At 43.2% G+C, this 19469-nt stretch overlaps 1 protein-coding gene across 11 annotated transcripts in view; it reads left to right on the top strand.

The window, feature by feature from the left end:
• UBAP2 (ubiquitin associated protein 2) overlaps positions 1–19469 on the top strand; it is a 553760-nt gene that overhangs the window by 197020 nt on the left and 337271 nt on the right. For 8 of the 11 annotated variants that reach the window (XR_004538612.1, XM_033935342.1, XM_033935354.1 and 5 more), the window contains 2 exons: positions 5949–6019; positions 11956–12023. Coding sequence is in view for 10 of the 11 variants with exons in the window: in XM_033935342.1 (XP_033791233.1) it covers positions 5949–6019; positions 11956–12023 (139 nt within the window). In the remaining variant the exon portion in view is untranslated. The remainder of the gene's footprint in view (positions 1–5948; positions 6020–11955; positions 12024–19469) is intronic. The other 3 variants (XM_033935369.1, XM_033935362.1, XM_033935340.1) reach the window with 1 other exon arrangement.

Genomic DNA, 19469 nt, shown 5'->3' with positions numbered 1-19469 from the left:
TACCCTGAATCGGAGGAATCTGTAAAAACTCAAGTTCTATCTCAGAATTATAAAGGAATCCTCATCTAAACTGCCTACTTTTAAATTCTTGAGGGTGATACAAACAGAAATTAAAATAATTCAATTGAAAAGAAACTTCACATCATCATCAATCATACGCTTTTCCTTCTCCTCAATGATATAGTATAAGATCCTATTACATAGATGACCTAAGATTTTTTTTTTTTTGGCTGACATCAGGGGAAAAATGTAACCTCATAAACAACAGTACTATAGCTCCGAAGCATCAGAGTGACATGTTCTTAATCCAACAAATATAAGTAATTTTATGAGGAAAAAGGTATGAAGCACAAGAGAATTCCTAAAGATGAAATCTAGGATCTTACCGGGAGGACCTGCAAGTTAAAACAAGATCACCCAGCATACATTCTTTCCTGACTTATTTGAAACGCAAACTCAACCGGAAGTACCTCCTCTAACAGGAAATCACCCAATTTAACCAATCGTATTCTGTTTTTACACATGACATTACATTTGTTAATGTGATTGAAGGATTTCCTCTCTTCTCTTGTAAATAACGCCCCTAACATTTCATAGCCAATCAACGACTCTTTTAATATAAGGTCAGTGAGTGAGAAGAAAAATCATATCCTGCGCTAACAATTCAATCGGATCACTGTCAGCTCCACGATCTTTCATGTAAGTCTAATTTATCTAAAAGATCCAGAATTGAATTATGCAGATCGCTTAAGATTAATGTTTACTTCTTGCTTCTTATTAAGAACGTTCCATGTTGTTCAAATTATAGTTCCACCCTCGTGCGATTCTATTCCGTTGCATTAAAAGTTCTAAGTCTTAACCGAATTTTCCTATATATTCTTATTATCCAAAGTCAATATTTATAATTAAATTTAGATAAATAATAATTAAAAGTTCCCTTCAGATATCCTTAAGAGGTCATTGGTTGATCATATTGCTCAAGAAATTCTTGTAATTTTTTGGGGTCCGAAAAATTTTGAGTTTTATTAGCAATTGTAACTTTCATTACTGCCGGATAAAGGAGCCCATACCTTGCCCCTAGGGATCTTAATTGGGGTCTCAAGTCCAGGAATTGTTTTCTTCTTGATGCAGTTTCTCTCGCAAAGTCAGGGACAATGTGTATTTTTGCATCCTGACATCTGAGATTTTTATTTTCCTTGGCTAGTTGACAGATTTCTATTGCTTGTTGATGTCTCAGGAGTTTAAAAATTAAAGTCCTTGGACCCGTTTGAGAGTTTTTCCTCTGAGTTGGTATCCTGTGTGCCCTTTCGATCTCTAGTGCAGTCTTGAATTTTAATGGCAACACTTTAGGCAAAAATTGTTCCAGGAAAGTTATAGGATCGTTTTTTTCCACCCCTTCCGGCATTCCGATTATTCTTAAATTATTTCTTCGTTCACGGTTCCTGCTATCTTCAAGATCTCTCTTAATTTCTTCAACCTCTTTCCATATTATTTTACTGTCTCTCATGTCCATATTTAGTTGCTCCGAATTGTCCTCCAAAATATTTATTCTATTTTCTGTCACATCCACTCTTTTAGTGAGGATTGCAGTATCGTCAATTGCTTTTTGTAATTTTTTATTACTGTCTAAAACAATCTCCTTGATTTGTCGCAATTCCTCCATAACGTCGGGGCTCTCATCTGATGGCAACGGCACTTTTGAAGGAGGAGTACCCGGCTCCGGCTTTGATCTCTTGTTACTTCCTGTACCGGATCCTCCAGCCCCCGAATCGCCTTTGTTTTGTTTGCTAGATGCCATATTCTGATAATATTCAGCTTGTTTTCTTTTAAAATTTAATTATTTTTGTAGTATTTTCTATAAATAGAGCTTGTCTGCACGGAGCTACTCTCTCACCCAACCATCAGAGTTCGCGTCCAAGCCACGCCCCAACACACGCATGGACAATCAGGTCACGATGTATTTACATAAACAAACAAGGAGGCTGAGGATCCCTCTGTATTTGTCAGGAGGCCCAGATCTTCAACTGGGCCATTATTCAAATATATTCCTGAAAGCAATATTAATTCAAGGGGAACAGAATTCTCTTGCAGATAAACTCAACTCTGCAATTCTGCATCCCATATTTTCTCAGTGGGGATTCCTCAGATAGACTTGTTTGCATCCCCCACAACCATAAACTGTCCCAGTTTTGTTTCTGGCAGTACTCTCCTCACCCTCTGGAAGCGGATGCTTTTAAACTAAACTAAACCTTAAGCTTATATACCGCATCTTCTCTATAAAGATAGAGAAGATGCGGTATATAAGCTTAAGGTTTAGTTTACACGATTAGTTTACACGATTAGTTGGCACGATTTACAAGAGTTTTAAAGAAAGGAAAATATAATAATAATTAGTGATTGTATAGGGAGCAGCGGAATTTACATTTTTGAAAATAGCTACGTTTTCAGATGTTTTTGAAATAATTGGAAAGAGCCCAAGTTACGCAGCTGGAAAGGAAAATTATTCCAAAGCTCAGTAATTTTAAAGCAAAGAGATTTCCCTAATTTTCTAATATAGATAACACCTTTTAACGAGGGGAAAAATGATTTAAGCTTTTGGGTTGATCTGGTAATATCAGGTCTCGCAGAATTCCAAGATAGAGGAATTAAAGGAGGAAGAGTGCCATGCACGATCTTAAATGTTAGGCAGGCACATTTAAAGTGAACCCTAGAGCAGGGGTGTCCAACCTGCGGCCCCGTGAAGTATTTTGGGTGGCCCTGGTCAAGGTCGATGCAGTGTTTTCCTCTGCTGCCTCTGGGTGTTTACCATCTTGCTGACTCCCTCCTCTGTCTTGCTGTAGTGTTTGTGTGCCCCCAGAAAAAAATTTTTTGGCCAATGCGGTCCAGGGAAGCCAAAAGGTTGGACACCCCTGCCCTAGAGATTACTGATAGCCAGTGAAGTTTTAACAAAAGCGTGGAAACATGATCAAATTTGCTTTTTGGAAAGATCAACCTAGCTGCAGTATTCTGGATCTGTTGAAGTCTTTGAAGACTTTTCTTGGTTAGACTTAAATAGACAGAATTACAATAATCCAACCTCGAAAAAATGATTGATTGTACAAGGACAGCAAAATGTTGGTGGAAACAGGATCTCACTTTCCTCAGCATATGGAGACTAAAGAAACATTTTTTTTTTTTTTTGCCAGAGAATTAAGATTCAAGTTTCAAGTTTATTAGGATTTTATATACCGCCTATCAAGGTTATCTAAGCGGTTTTACAATCAGGCACTCAAGCATTTTCCCTAAGCATTTTCAAGCATTGTCATTAAATGAAAGTGTTGAGTCTATAATGACACCCAAAACTTTACTTGAGAATTCAATCTGCAGTGAAGATCCAGAAAGCAATGAGATGGATGATCTAGTTTTGGGCCAAGGCAAAGTAGTTTTGTTTTGGACTCATTCAGCTTCATTTGCACAGTAAGGGCCCAAGATTGAAGTTTCATTATACACTTCCCCCTCCCCATTCACGGTTCCTGCACTCGCGGTTTCATATAATCGCGATTTTTTCTGGGGAGGGGGAAAATTAAAAAAAAAAACAGTCTTCATGTAAAAAAATCCATTTTTTTTTTCCACCCTGCCGCCTTCCCGGCCTTACCTGGTGGTCTCTCGAGACTACGTCGGGAACTCCCTACAGCCATTTCCTTATGGCGATCTGCATGGGGCAGGAGCATAGGAAGATCATTCTTGCCCCGAAAGCCCTCTAGACCCACCGGGAAGGCGGCAGGGAGGTGGGGGTGGGTCAGAGCCGGATAATCGTGGTTTTTCGGCATTCGCGGTCTGGCTCTGCCCGTATCCCCCGCGAACGACGAGGGAGAAGGGTACATGCTGTTATATTCTCAGCAAGGTTTGTGAGATTCGAATCTATCTCAAGAAGGACAAAGATGTCATCTGCATAAGTATTTAATGTTTCAAAGGAAGATAGATGGAAAAGTTTTAAAGTAGACATATAGATGTTGAAAAGAATAGGGGACAGAGGTGATCCCTGCGGGACTCCGCATAACAGCTTCCAAGAAGATAACATGGTGCCATTCATATTGACAGTATATGAGCGAGATCGTAAGAATTTTGAGAAACCCTTCTCCTAAATTGTAATTTCCGGCATCTATTATGTAAGCATCATCCAATTATAACTTCCTAGAAAACCCCAGCTATCCCCCTCTATTCTACGCCTGATCTGTATACTTCCCCTGAATTGTAACTTCCTGGATATGTCCAGCTGTCTTACACTGTAATCCGCTTAGAACTGCAAGGTAAAGGCGGAATATAAGTCACTAATGTAATGTAATGTATTCCTTATATGAATCAAAGTTAATTTGGGGAAAAATAAGAGGACCCATCCTTAATTTTGCCCAGGGTCTGTAGTGTAAGAGTTTTATATCAGCTCTGAATGGAGGTTGGCTAGCAAAGGGCTTGTATCTTCTCAATGCCTGCCACTATGTACCAACCATGCTGAGTAAAAAAGAAAAAGAAGCAAAAACCAAAAACATACATCCTCCAATTTGTTCTAATTATATTATTTAATAAATAATAGCATGTCCCATAGTCTGTACTTTTTGAAAGATAAACAACTGACAGTTCTTCCTTTTTGATTTTATAGATCTTGACCGTAACTCACTTTAGCTGCCTCTTTTCCAATATAAAGGGCCTGAACCTCTTTAGTCTTTCCTAATAAGAGAGTCATTCCATCCCTTTTATCAGTTTGGTCTCCCTTGTTAGTGTCTTTTCTAATTCTGCTATATGAGATCTTTTGCTTGAAATTTGTGGTGGAGCAGTAGATAAAATCCTCTTTAACATTTACATGTCCTCCCTGAAACTACTCCAACTATCCCCCCTTGAAACTCTTTACACTTACGCTGATGACATCCTTGTCCTCCTTGAGACCGACTCGAACCTCACTAACCTCTCCACGAACATATCCTCATGCATAAAGAACCTCCAATCCTGGGCATTCACAATGCATATGAAACTAAACGAGTCCAAAACAAAACTCCTTTGGCTCGGCCAAAAATTAGACCATCTACCTTCCTCCATTCCATTGTCCACCGGCCCCCCATTACAGCTCGAGTTCTCAAGCAAAGTTCTGGGTGTCACCTTAGACTCTTCTCTATCCTTCAACGAACATCTCCAATACCTGGTGAAGAAATGCTTCTTCAGCCTTCACATGCTAAGGAAAGTCAGACCCTATTTTCACCAAAAACACTTCGCAGTCCTAGTACAATCCATCATCCTCTCCAGATTGGATTATTGCAATTCTATCTACCTCAGCCTAACCAAGAAAAGCCTCCACAGACTTCAGCGGATTCAGAACGCCGCAGCTAAGCTTGTTTTCGTGAAAAGCAAATTTGATCACGTCTCACCACTCCTGTCTAAGCTCCATTGGCTCCCAGTAATCCCCAGGATCCACTTCAAATGTGCGTGTCTGGCCTACAAGATCCTACATGGCATCCTTCCTGCCGTTATCCCTCTATCCTGGAACTCCCCAACCCCTACTTCCTCCAGATCCTCCCAAATTTTTAAACTATCCTTCCCTTCCATAAAAGGTATTTCCCATGTAGGCAAACTTGGGTCATCCCTCCCCTTTAGAATCACTGAGATCTGGAATAACCTCACCTCCCCTCTCCGAACCTCAAGCTCCCTCCAACTCTTCCGCAAACACCTAAAAACCTGGCTATTCTCAAAACTGTAACACTTCCCCCCTCTTAGGCCTCTCACCTTCCCCCTTTACACCTAACTCTTTAATCTCTCCACTGTAGTTCCTCTCTCATCTTTCTTCCTGTAAACCGTGCCGAGCTCCGCATTCGTGGAGATGGTGCGGTATATAAACCCAAGGTTTAGTTTAGTTTATAAAATGTTAGTGACAGTATGTTAGAATAACTTTTCTTCTGTCTTTTCTTATGATGTATATATAGGTGCATGGAGAAACTCGATAGAAGAGTGGACAGCTGAAGACTGGAATGAAGATGTAAGTGCATCTGACTGGGTAGGAGCTTCATGTTTTTATCTTATATCTGCAAAGTTGTGATATAGAATGAAAAATATTCTGAATGAAAAAGTTCTGAATTTTGTAGGAAAATACATGAGTATTGAGTTGAAGTTGCACAGGTTTGAACCTTGTGAGGACTTGGTGATTTTAACATTCATGGCTGCTGGGACCTCTTGTGGCAGTCTCAACTGCCGTTGCAAATGGAGCATTAGTACAGGACAAGAATGGGTGGGGTTCATTCTTTCCCAAGAAGACTCCACCAGATCTACCTAAAGCAGGTCTGGGGGGGGGGATGTGATCGTGGGGGAATGGAATCACTGCCTGGGGGAGTGGAGGTTGTCTAGGCTTGGCTTTATAGGGGGACCTTTTTGGCAACGGAGGCATACATATAGTCACAGGGGAGGGGTTTCATTTTACAGTTTTGGTTTCTGCTGAAATTAAGCAGCCAGTGCTAGTCAAAGATTTGGTTTTCGTAGAAACCCAGTAGTATAGGTTCAGTTGGGCTATACTACTGGCCTAACCCTAGTCTCTCCCTCATCTTTTATTCAATGTTTCTCCCCTCTAGTGGGGTTTTTTTTTCTTTTTCTTCCCAATTTTACTTTTGCCATCTTCTGTTCCATAGCAAAGCAGCAGATGAATCCAGACTAGTGGGTATAGCTCACATCGACCAGCAGGTGGAGATAGAGAACTGATTAACAGTTGGCCTTAAAGCCTGGTGTTCCTCCTGTTGATTCAGTTTTGCTCTATCTCCCAGCAGGAATGGAGCTTACTCTCTAGCTCCTGGATTCTGGCTGGAGCCGGTTTAGGTGGTGTTCCTGTGGCTTCCTCTGTTGAGACTCGTTCTCTTCAGCAGGACAGGGGTGCTTGGCTGAGCGGTGCCGGCTTTGGGAGCTACACCTGGGCCCTCCCAGGTCCCTTCTCCACCCTCCCCTCCGTTTGTTTGAGCGGGCTATTTGGCCACTGCAGGAGTTTTGTTTCTTGGTTTCTTCATTCCAGTAAAAAAAAACAAAAAAAAAACGACTTCCTGCCTGTGCTGAGCCATGCTGTGTTCGAGTGGCTTTCAGTGCAATTACCAGCTGTAACCTGGCTGCAGTTTGAGCGGGGGACCGGTTGGTGAGTAAGTTTGTTGCTTTCTGCCTCATGGTTCAGTAGTCGGTCGTTCGTTTTCATAGACCGCGGTAGCGGGGGGGCGGAGTCGGCGGTCGGCGGCGTGTCACCACGTGTGTGCAAAAAAAAAAAAAAAAGTTTTGAATTCGCCGATTGAAGAGATGGCAGCAGATGCTACTCAGCGGTGCTCGCGCTGTGGGAAGCGCAGAGCACTGTTGGGCTTCTGTTCTGCCGGGTGTTTGGATACACCGGCAGAAGACGCTTTCCTGCAGGCTTGTGAGATAGCTATCTCCCGTGTCAGCGAGGCACGGTCTACGTCCCCGGTTCTCGAGGTCGACTCGGGGGGGCTGCAAGGCTCTTCAGCGGCTGAGGGGAGGTCAGCGGCGGTCGGGGAGTCGGGATCGCTAGGGGACGGCGCGGCTGCGCGCCCAAGCATTGATCAGAGCGGTTCAGCGTTACTGGGGGTGAGCTCCTTCTCACCTGAGTTTATTATGTTGTTGCACCGAGCATTTCTGCTACAGGGCTCGCAGCCGGCCCAGTCGGTACCGGTGACCTGTCTGTCCCTCCCTGGGCCTTCTACCTCTATGGGTTTGACCTGTGCTAATGCCGGACCGATTACGGGTCCTGTGTTGTCGCCTGGGCGGTCGCAGGGGGCGAAGAAACGCAGACTCGTGACCGTGGACGCAGAAGGTAATCTTCCCTTATCCCCTTTCTCTCTTCCTGAATCTTTGGAGGAAGGGGAGGTCTTAGATTGGAGGAAGCTGAGGATCCCCCGGGTAGGGAAGTTGATGATCTTTCCGCTCTCCGGCTGTTTCATAGAGAGGAGCTGGCGTCCTTGATTTCTAAGGCTTTGCAGGGTTTGAATATCTCTCAGGAAGATGCTAAAGTGTCAGGTAACCCCCTGATGGCAGGTACACGTAAGCCACCTAAGTCCTTTCCGGTGCATGAAGCCATGCAGGAGCTGATCGCGGCGCAATGGGATACGCCGGAGGCCAGTTTACGAGTGGCGAAGGCCATGCGGCTCCTGTATCCGGTTGACCCGACCGAACTTGACAAGTTTAGGTTACCTAGGGTGGACGCTTTGGTGGCAGCGGTAACTAAAAGGACTACCTTGCCGGTGGAAGGAGGGGTTACGCTAAAGGATGCGCAGGATAGGAAGATTGAATCTTCACTAAAAATGTCCTTTGAAGTAGCTGCAGTTACCTTACAGGCCGCAATTTGCAGCTCGTATGCGGCGCGAGTATGTTTGCAGTGGTCGCAAGGGATGACCGATAATTTAATGGAGTCTGGAGGTTCTGTCCCTTCGGAACTGGCTGATTTGGAGTCAGGCTTGGCTTATTTGGCAGACTCCTTATATGACATTATTCGAGCGTCTGCGAAACAGATGTCTCTTTCAGTGGTATCGCGCAGATCCTTATGGCTCCGGCATTGGGCGGCAGATGCAGCATCCAAGCTGCGGCTAGTGAGACTCCCTTTTAAAGGAGGTTTATTGTTTGGAGAGGACTTAGATAAATTGGTGAAGGATTTTGGGGATACCAAAACACAGCGTTTACCGGAAGATAGGGCTAGGCCCCCGGTGAGGTCCTCATCGTCTAGACCGCGCTTCAGAGATGTTAGGCGATCCAGGTCTGGTAAACCATTCTTCAGAGCTGCATCTGGTTCTTTCTCTGCGTCGAGACCTAGGTTTCAGCAGAGGAGTTCCTTTCGTACGACGAAACCCTCTTCAGGTCAGCCAACGCGTACCCCAGCGAATCGCACTCTGCAATGACGGGGGCTTGGCTCCCTCCGCCTTTCCCTTAGGGGGCCGGCTTTCGGCGTTCCAGGCGGAGTGGGCCACAATCACGTCAGATCAGTTTTGGCGCGGCAGTGCTGGCGGAAGCGGCATTGGCGTCCCACCCGGTTTGAGTTTGCTTTGCTACATCCCACTAGTCTGGATTCATCTGCTGCTTTGCTATGGAAGGTAAAATTATGGTCTTACCTGTTAATTTTCTTTCCTTTAGAAGCAGCAGATGAATCCAGAGCCCCTCCCCAGGTGCACTGTAGGTGTGTAGGGTGTTTGTTTATTGGTTCAGTTGGGATATGGTTGGTAATTGTATTATTTAGTTTATGAGTGGCGCATTTTCTACTGGAATGAAGTTTTGGGGATGCTCATGCTCCTTTCGGGCTGCTTGGGCAAAATGCATAACTGAATCAACAGGAGGAACACCAGGCTTTAAGGCCAACTGTTAATCAGTTCTCTATCTCCACCTGCTGGTCGATGTGAGCTATACCCACTAGTCTGGATTCATCTGCTGCTTCTAAAGGAAAGAAAATTAACAGGTAAGACCATAATTTTACCTTCCCTTCCCCTGATGTTGGAGAGGCTAAGCCTGAAACATAACTTCACACTGCCATTGGCACTACTAGCACTGTTGCTGCTGCTTCTTCTGAAACATAGAGCTATGATGGCAGATAATGGCCAAATGGCCCATCCAGTCTGCCCATCCACAGTAACCATTATCTCTTTCTCTCTCTAAGAAATCCCACGTGCCTATCCCATGCTTTCTTGAATTCTGACAGTCTCTGTCTCTACCACCTCTTCCGGGAGACTGTTCCACTCATCTACTACGCATCTGACCATCAGCAGCAGTGGTGGCAAAACAACATACAGGCACAGAGTTTCAGTGTTCAGGTTTTCACTGTCGGTTCTGCTTGTTTCTTGTCCCAGAATAGAAATTGATGTCATAAGGAACAGAGAACCAGCAGAACTGACAGTGCACTCCTGAACACTATGGCCACTACACCAGCTTGTTGTTTTTCCGCTGCTGGTTGGAGGAAGAAGCACCAGAAACAATGGTGTTGGTAGCAGTGAGAAGTTATGTTTCAGGCCTAGCCTCTTATATGATGTGTCTTTGAAAGAAAATTGTTTAGCTGTCAGTGCTTGGGATCCCCACCAGCTACTGCTAAGGATTCAGTTTTCAAAGACTGGAAAAAAAATTTTGGCCAACCAATACCAGTCACAGACCAGCAAATTACTGGAAGGTTTAGTTAATTTAGAATTAGTAAGTTATTTAGATAAATTTAATATCCTTAATGACCATCAGTCGGAATTTAGAAGAGGATATAGTACGGAGACCGTCTTAACTTCAATGCTTGATTATCTTCATGGTCTATTTAGCAAAGACACTAGTGCTTTAATTCTTCAGCTAGATTTTAATAGTGCCTTTGATCTAATAGATCATGAAATATTGTTGAGTTGTTTAGACACAATAGGACTTTCAGGAAGGGTCTGGAACTGGTTTCAAGGTTTTTTGAAGAAAAGATCTTATCGAGTGATTTGTGATGGTAACTATTCTCATTCATGGAGCAACCCATCCGGTGTGCCCCAAGGTTCTCTACTATCGCCTACCTTATTCAACATCTACATTTCCCATTTAGGACATTTATTACAGAGTTTAAATGTAAACTTTGATATATAAGCAGATGGCATTTCTATTTTAATCCCTCTAAATAATTTTACCACTGAAATTTTAAACCAGATATATTTTATTATGACTCAGATAGAACAGTGGACAATTAATTTCAAACTGAAACTCAATACAAAAAAGACCAAACTTTTCTTGGCTAGTTCCAACGACAAAATAAACTCATTGCTTCATCTTAATGGTCATTACTACCTGATTATTAAATCTATCAAAATTCTGGGAGTCACACTAGACTAGACCAACATTTAACACTAGCAGAACACACGAACTTAGTGGTACAAAAATGCTTTTTTACATTGTGGAAATTAAGAACCATAAAAAAATATTTTGATCCTTTATCGTTCAGACTATTGGTGCAGGCATTAGTTTTATCTATTTTAGACTATTGTAACATCATCTATTTAGGAGCACCCAAAAAAATTCTAAGGAAATTAAGGATAATTCAGAATACAGCTGTTTGATTGATTTTTGGTTTAAAAAAAAAACGACCATTTGGTTTAAAAAAGAACGACCATTAGTCCATATTATCGTTTACTTCAGTGGCTGCCTTTGGAAGCAAGAGTATTATTCAAATTTTCCTGTATCTGCTTTAAGCCAATATCGGGATTGTCTCCAGATTACCTTTTTCCTCATTTTGTGTTGCATAGACCATCAGAGAAACTAGAAACTTCTCCTTATTTGCTTATCCAAAAATTAATGGGTGTAGATATAAGACCTTCTTAGATAGGACTCTAGGCAACAATCTTGGTTAGGTAAATGTATTCAGCAAGCTATGTTATCCTATTGCTGTTTTCGGAAATTAATTAAGACCACTTTGTTCGATAAGTTTATTACTTAGTGGGTTTTATTATTGAAATTCTGTTTTACAAATATTTGTATTTTTTACTGAATTATTGTATTTCACTGATTGTCCAGCTCTTTTTAGTGTAAACCGCCTACAACTTTTGGTTATGGCGGTATAAAAGAATAAAGTTATTATTATTATTATTATTAATGTCAGCCTGAGGATTAGGCTATACCAGGCCTATATCATAAGAAACTGTAAGAAACATTGACAGGTTTCCAATTGGACAATGCTTTTTGTTTTACAAATGTCATTTTACAGCCAAATAATTAGGTTTTTTAAGGAAATATCTTGATGTATGCATGCTGCTGTTCATATAATACCTCTTGTTCTCTGCAAAGATATTGTAGAGCCTGAGGAACCATTCTCTTATAGTAGCTCTGCCACTGAGGCACCAAATGATTTTTTTCATAGGTCATAAGGTTTCTTGGACATTTTGCACAGTTTCTGTATTTTGCTATAGTGTGGCTACTAAAGGTATTCATATTTCTATTATTAAAATGTACATTTTCTTTTAGCTTTTAGAAACAAAAGTCTTCACTTCCTCTTCTGTTCCCACTGAGAATCACATCATTCCTGGACAAAGGTATGACTTGAATTTGTGTACGCTCCCTTAAAGAAATTCCACAGCTTTTTCCTAGGTGCAAATAAAATTTAGGCCCGGATTCTGTATAGGACGCCTGGTCTCAGAAGCTGACAGGTGTCCTATACAGAATCGCACCTAAGCCCACCTAAAAATAGCACGATTCTCTAGTCCAGTGTTCTTTAGCCCCCAGTCCATGGACCGGTGCCGGTCCACAGAAATTTCCTGCCGGTCCGTAGGGCTGGCACATGCATTGGGCCCCAGACAATGCTCTTCAGCCGCCGGTCCATGGTACAGTTGATGCGGCATTGTTTTCGGGCCGGCTCCCTCTTCCTTAGTTCTGCAATGCACAAAGTTCTGGGCAGAGGCTCCTACCTGCATCCTGCGCCTGAACCGGAAGTCTTCTCTCTGATGTCGCAACATCAGAGGGAAGGCTTCAAGATGAGGTGCAGGATGCGCGAGGAGCCGCTACCCACGGTTTTTGTGTACTGCAGTACTGAGAAAGAGGGAGCCGGCCCGAAGATAACACTGGTAGCAGGCCAGAAGGCAAGGTACAGCATGGAGGGAGGGAGACAACAACAGTAGCTAGAATGATTTTATCTTTGAATTTAGTGATTGACATCTGCTGTCTGTTCAGAAAGAAATGCATTTGTTTATTTTCCTCTGGGGTTGTACTGCATGCAAAGTCTTGCATCTTAGGGTTTGTTTTTGGTCCTGTATTTGCATGGGGTTATCTGTGTTCTGTTAGGAATGAATATTGAGAAGCATACAATGTGCTTTGTGTAGTTTAATTTTGTGGTTAAGAACATAAGAATTGCCACTGCTGGGTCAGACCAGTGATCCATCGTGCCCAGCAGTCTGCTCACGCGGTGGTTCTTAGGTCAAAGACCAGTGCCCTAACTGAGACTAGCCTTACCTGCATACCATTATGTGTTGTTAGTACGATTATATTGTGTGTATATATGAAAAATGAATGGAAAAAATGGTGTTACAATTAGTACTATTATGGGGGCAGGGTCTGGGGCAGAGATAGACAGGGTCTGGCCCACGACTTAGCCCAGTGTTCTTCAACTGCCGGTCCGCGAACCGGTTCAGGTCCATAAAATTATTTTATTTCCGCTGGTCCATAGGTGTCAAAAGGTTGAAGAACACTGCTCTAGTCTAACCGACGTCCATGTTACAGACACCGGTTAGAGAATCGGGTTGCTGCTGAGCTTATCGTGGCAAGCGATCTCCCTGCCGCAATAAGTTTAATGGTAACCCATCCCCACTACTGGCAGGAAGGATACCCAATCCCTCCTGCTAGAAACCCACCCCCACCCACACATAAATTACCCAGTCCACCCCTCCACCCCCACTTTTACCCCCGCACTCCCACTAGAACTCCTCCTAATCCCACATGGACCCCCCCAGATCCCCCTCTAACCTTTTTTGATGGCTGGCTGGGTACTCCCTCCGTATTTTTTTTTTTTTTTTAATGCAGCTGAACACTGGGAAGATTTTTGTGTAGTGCCTACAATGACATGACACCTGGATCTTTTTCCTGGGTGTCAACTCTTAAAGTAGTCCCTAGCATAAAGTAACTAGTCTTTGGATTATTCTTCCCCCATATGCATCACTTTGCCATTTGGATGTCCAGTCTTCCAATTTCCAATGGTTTTCCTGCAATTTTTCACATTCCTCATTGTTTTGACAGCTTTGAATAGTTTAGTGTCATCTGCATATTTTTTTTTTAATTTTTTATTCATTATAAATCATAAACAAGTGTACATAAATACATCCATTACAATTACAATATAGCACTTGAAAATCTATATCATATGATCTAGAACAAAAAATATTTATGTGTCATCTGCATATTTAATCACCTCACTTGTTTCAATTTCCTGATCATTTATAAATATTTTAAATAGCACCGGTCCCAGTTCAGATCCTAGCGGCTTTCCACTATTTACCTTCCTCATTGAAAACAATGGCCATTTAATCCTTCCTTCAGTTTTCTGTCGAATAACCAATTCCTAATCTACGTCTGAGTTTCCATTATTTCTTATGGGGAAATTCGCGTTGATATATAGTTCCATAGTTTATTTAAATTTTGGTTAAACATAGTAACATAGTAGATGACGGCAGATAAAGACCCGAATGGTCCATCCAGTCTGCCCAACCTGATTCAATTTAAATTTTTTAATTTTTTCTTCTTAGCTATTTCTGGGCAAGAATCCAAAGCTTTACCCTGTACTGTGCTTGGGTTCCAACTGCCGAAATCTCTGTTAAGACTTACTCTAGCCCATCTACACCCTCCCAGCCATTGAAGCCCTCCCCAGCCCATCCTCCACCAAACGGCCATATACAGACACAAACCGTGCAAGTCTGCCCAATACTGGCCTTAGTTCAATATTTAATCTTATTTTCTGATTCTAGATCCTTTGTGTTCATCCCACGCTTCTTTGAACTCAGTCACAGTTTTACTCTCCACTACCTCTCTCGGGAGCGCATTCCAGGCATCCACTACCCTCTCCGTAAAGTAGAATTTCCTAACATTGCCCCTGAATCTACCACCCCTCAACCTCAAATTATGTCCTCTGGTTTTACCATTTTCCTTTCTCTGAAAAAGATTTTGTTCTACGTTAATACCCTTCAAGTATTTGAATGTCTGAATCATATCTCCCCTGTCTCTCCTTTCCTCTAGGGTATACATATTCATGGCTTCCAGTCTCTCCTCATATTTCTTTTGGCGCAAGCCTCCTATCAATTTCGTCGCCCTTCTCTGGACCGCCTCAAGTCTTCTTACGTCCTTCGCCAGATACGGTCTCCAAAATTGAACACAATACTCCAAGTGGGGCCTTACCAATGACCTGTACAGGGACATCAACACCTTCTTCCTTCTACTGACTACTCCTCTCTTTATACAGCCCAGCATCCTTCTGGCAGCAGCCACTGCCTTGTCACACTGTTTTTTCACCTTTAGATCTTCGGACACTATCACCCCAAGGTCCCTCTCCCCGTCCGTGCATATCAGCTTCTCTCCTCCCAGCATATACGGTTCCTTCCTATTATTAATCCCCAAATGCATTACTCTGCATTTCTTTGCATTGAATTTTAGTTGTCAGGCATTAGACCATTCCTCTAATTTTTGCAGATCCTTTTTCATATTTTCCACTCCCTCTTCGGTGTCTACTCTGTTACAAATCTTGGTATCATCAAGAAGGGTATCACGACAAGGACGAAGGAAGTAATCCTGCCACTGTATCGTGCAATGGTGCGCCCGCACCTGGAGTACTGTGTTCAGTACTGGTCGCCGTACCTCAAGAAGGACATGGTGGTACTTGAGAAGATCCAGAGAAGAGCAACTAAGCTAATAAAGGGCATGGAGGACCTCTCATATACTGACAGACTGAAAAAGCTGGGGCTTTTCTCCCTGGAAAAGCGGAGACTTAGAGGAGACATGATAGAAACCTTCAAGATCATGAAGGGTATAGAAAAAATAGACAGGGACAGATTTTTCAAATTACGGGGAACCACAAGTACAAGGGGACACTCAGAGAAATTGAAAGGGGAGAGGTTTAGAACAAACGCCAGGAAGTTCATTTTAACACAGAGGGTTGTGAATACATGGAACGCGCTACCGGAGGATGTGATAAGCAGGAGCACGCTACAAGGCTTCAAAGAAGCTTTAAATAGGTACTTGGAGGACAAAGGGATTGAGGGGTAGAAACATAGAAAGATAACGGCAGATAAGGGCTACAGCCCATCAAGTCTGCCCATACCATTGACCCCCTTTTAAGTCTACTGGCCCCCTTAACTCTACTGACCTGCTCTATTAAGTCTATATCCTAGCGACCCTTATTCATTGGTATGACTCTCGCAGTGATCCCACATAGGTATCCCATTTATTCTTGAAGTCTGGGATACTGCGGGCCTCGATCACCTGTACTGGAAGCTTGTTCCAATGCTCTATCACTCGTTCCGTGAAGAAGTACTTCCTGACGTCTCCACGAAACTTCCCTCCCCTGAGTTTGAGCAGATGTCCTCTTGTGTTCGAGGGTCCTTTGAGAAGAAAGATATCATCTTCCACCTCGACCCGTCCCGTGATGCACTTAAATATCTCAATCATGTCTCCCCTCTCCCTACGCTCCTCGAGAGTATAGAGCTGCAATTTGTTCAGTCTCTCTTCGTACGAGAGACCCTTTAGCCCCGAGACCATTCTGGTGGCCATCCGCTGAACCGACTCAATTCTGAGCACATCTTTACGGTAATGTGGCCTCCAAAATTGCACACAGTATTCCAGATGAGGTCTCACCATGGCTCTGTATAATGGCATTATGACCTCAGGCTTCCTGTTGACAAAACTTCTCTTGATACAACCCATCATCTGCCGTGCCTTAGATGAAGCCTTCTCCACTTGAGTAGCAGTCTTCATGTCTGCACTGATGATCACTCCCAAGTCTCGTTCTGCTGTAGTCTTGGTCAAAGTTTCTCCATTCAAGGTGTAAGTTCTGAATGGATTTCCATTTCCGAGATGCATGACCTTACATTTCTTGGCGTTGAAGCCCAGCTGCCAGACAGAGGACCAACTTTCTAAAGTACGGAGGTCCTGTTCCATAGTATTCTGCAGATTGTAGCCGTTTATGATATTGCATAGTTTGGCATCATCAGCGAATAAGGTTACCTTACCTTGAAGCCCTTGAGTCAAATCCCTAATGAATATGTTAAAGAGGAGTGGACCCAGGACTGAGCCCTGCGGCACTCCGCTGGTCACTTACGACGTTTTGGAGAGGGTACCGTTAACCATCACCCTCTGAAGTCTGCCACTTAGCCAATCTTTAACCCATGCAGTTAGTGTTACTCCTAACCCCATCGATTCCATCTTGTTCAGCAGTCTGCGGTGTGGGACGCTGTCAAAAGCCTTGCTGAAGTCAAGGTATACGACGTCTAAGGACTCTCCCGAGTCCAGCTTTCTTGTTACCCAGTCAAAGAAGCTGATAAGATTGGACTGGCAGGACCTACCCTTGGTGAATCCATGTTGACTGGGGTCCCGGAGATTCTCCTCATTCAAGACCGTATCTAATTTATGCTTAATTAGTGTTTCCATGAGTTTACACACTATTGAAGTGAGACTCACCGGTCTATAGTTCGCAGCCTCAGCCTTGCAACCCTTTTTATGCAGAGGAATGATGTTGGCTGTTTTCCAGTCCAACGGAACTTTCCCCGTGCTAAGTGAGAGATTGAAGAGCACGGCCAACGGTTCCGCCAGAACATCTCTCAATTCTCTAAGCACTCTTGAGTGTAAATTGTCCGGTCCCATGGCCTTGTTCTCCTTGAGCCTTGTCAGCTCGCTGTAGATGTCTTCAGGTGTGAACTCAAAATCTGAAACGGGTCTTCCGCAATTTGTTTTGCCTTTAACTGTGGTCCGTGTCCCGGTGCCTCACAGGTGAAGACTGAGCAGAAATATTCATTTAGTATTTCGGCTTTTTCAGAATCCGCCACTGCGTAGTTTCCGTCCGGTCTTCTAAGGCGTACTATGCCGTCTGTGTTCCTTTCCCTATCACTAATATACCTGAAGAAAGATTTGTCCCATTTTTTAATGTTTTTTGCCAAAGTTTCTTCCACTCGAAGTTTGGCCTCCCTAACTGCTGTTTTGACCGCTGCAGACCTGGTCTTATATTCTACTTTGGTTTCCCTTCTCTGCGTACGTTTGTAGGAAAGAAATGCTGTTTTCTTCTCCTTAATGAGGTGCGAGATCTCCTCAGTGAACCATTGGGGTTTATTGTTTCTTTGCCGTTTGTCTACCGTTTTTATGTAGCGATTAGTAGCTTCGTGTATGGATGATTTCAGGTACGACCACATAGCTTCCACATTACCGGTCTCTGCTTGGTCCTGCAGCGTCTGATGGACGAAATCTCCCATGCGTGTGAAGTCGGTGCCCCGGAAGTTAAGTACCTTTGATTTTGTGTTTGACTTAGGGAATCCTTTCCTAAGGTTGAACCATACCATGTTATGGTCGCTGGAGGCTAGCATATCTCCTACCAAGACCTCTGAGACGCTTTCCCCGTTGGTGAGTACCAGGTCAAGGATCGCCTGGGCCCTAGTGGGCTCGTTACCATCTGTTTTAGTTGTGCACCATTTATGGAACAAGTCTTTAATAGGACTCGCCAGAACCTCTCTGAGCTCCCTTAGTATCCTGGGATGGATCCCATCTGGTCCCATCGCTTTGTCCACCTTCAGTTTTTCAAGTTGCTCATAAACACCCTCCTCTGTGAATGGCGCAGAATCTACTCCATTTTCTCGTGTAACTTTGCTAGACAATCTCAGTCCTTCTCCAGGATTTTCTTCTGTGAACACAGAACAGAAGTATTTGTTTAGTACATTCGCTTTCTCCTCATCACTTTCCACATATTGGTTCCCAGCATCTTTTAGCCTAGCAATTCCATTTTTCATCTTCCTCCTTTCACTAATATATCTGAAAAAATTTTTATCTCCCTTTTTTACATTTTTAGCCATTTGTTCTTCCGCCTGTGCTTTCGCCAGACGTATCTCTCTCTTGGCTTCTTTCAGTTTCACCCTGTAGTCCTTTCAGCTCTCCTCTTCTTGGTTTTTTTTATATTTCACGAACGCCAACTCTTTTACCTTTATTTTCTCAGCCACTAGGTTGGAGAACCATATCGGCTTCCTTTTTCTCTTGTTTTTATTGATTTTCTTCAAATAAAGGTCCGTAGCCATTTTTATCGCTCCTTTCAGCTTAGACCACTGTCTTTCCACTTCTCTTATGTCCTCCCATCCTAACAGCTCTTTCTTCAGGTACTCTCCCATAGCATTAAAGTCCGTATGTTTGAAATCTAGGACTTTAAGTATCGTGTGGCCACTCTCCACTTTAGCCATTATATCAAACCAAACCGTTTGATGATCGCTACTTCCCAGGTGAGCACCCACTCGAACATTAGAGATACTCTCTCCATTTGTGAGGACCAGATCCAATATCGCTTTTTCCCTTGTGGGTTCCGTCACCATTTGTCTGAGCAGAGCCTCTTGAAAGGCATCCACAATCTCCCTACTTCTTTCCGATTCTGCAGACGGAACATTCCAGTCCGCATCCGGCAGGTTGAATTCTCCCAACAGCAGAACCTCCTCTTTCCTTCCAAACTTTTGGATATCCACAATCAGTTCCTTATCAATTTGCTGCGATTGAGTTGGAGGTCTGTAGACTATACCCACATAGATAGAAGTTCCATCTTCTCTTATCAGAGCAATCCATATTGCTTCTTCCTCTCCCCAGGTCCCTTGCATTTCGGTCGCTACTCCTCCACCTTTTTGACCATCTCTGTCCTTCCTAAAAAGATTATATCCCGGTATGTTTGCATCCCATCCATGTGATTCACTGAACCATGTCTCTGTGATAGCGACAATATCTAGATCTGCCTCTAACATCAGGGCTTGCAGATCATGAACTTT

This window comes from Geotrypetes seraphini, chromosome 1, assembly GCF_902459505.1.
Source record: "Geotrypetes seraphini chromosome 1, aGeoSer1.1, whole genome shotgun sequence".
NCBI lineage: Eukaryota > Metazoa > Chordata > Amphibia > Gymnophiona > Dermophiidae > Geotrypetes > Geotrypetes seraphini.
The sequence above is the reverse complement of the archived record's forward strand: the minus strand, read 5'-3'. Positions and strand labels throughout refer to the sequence as shown.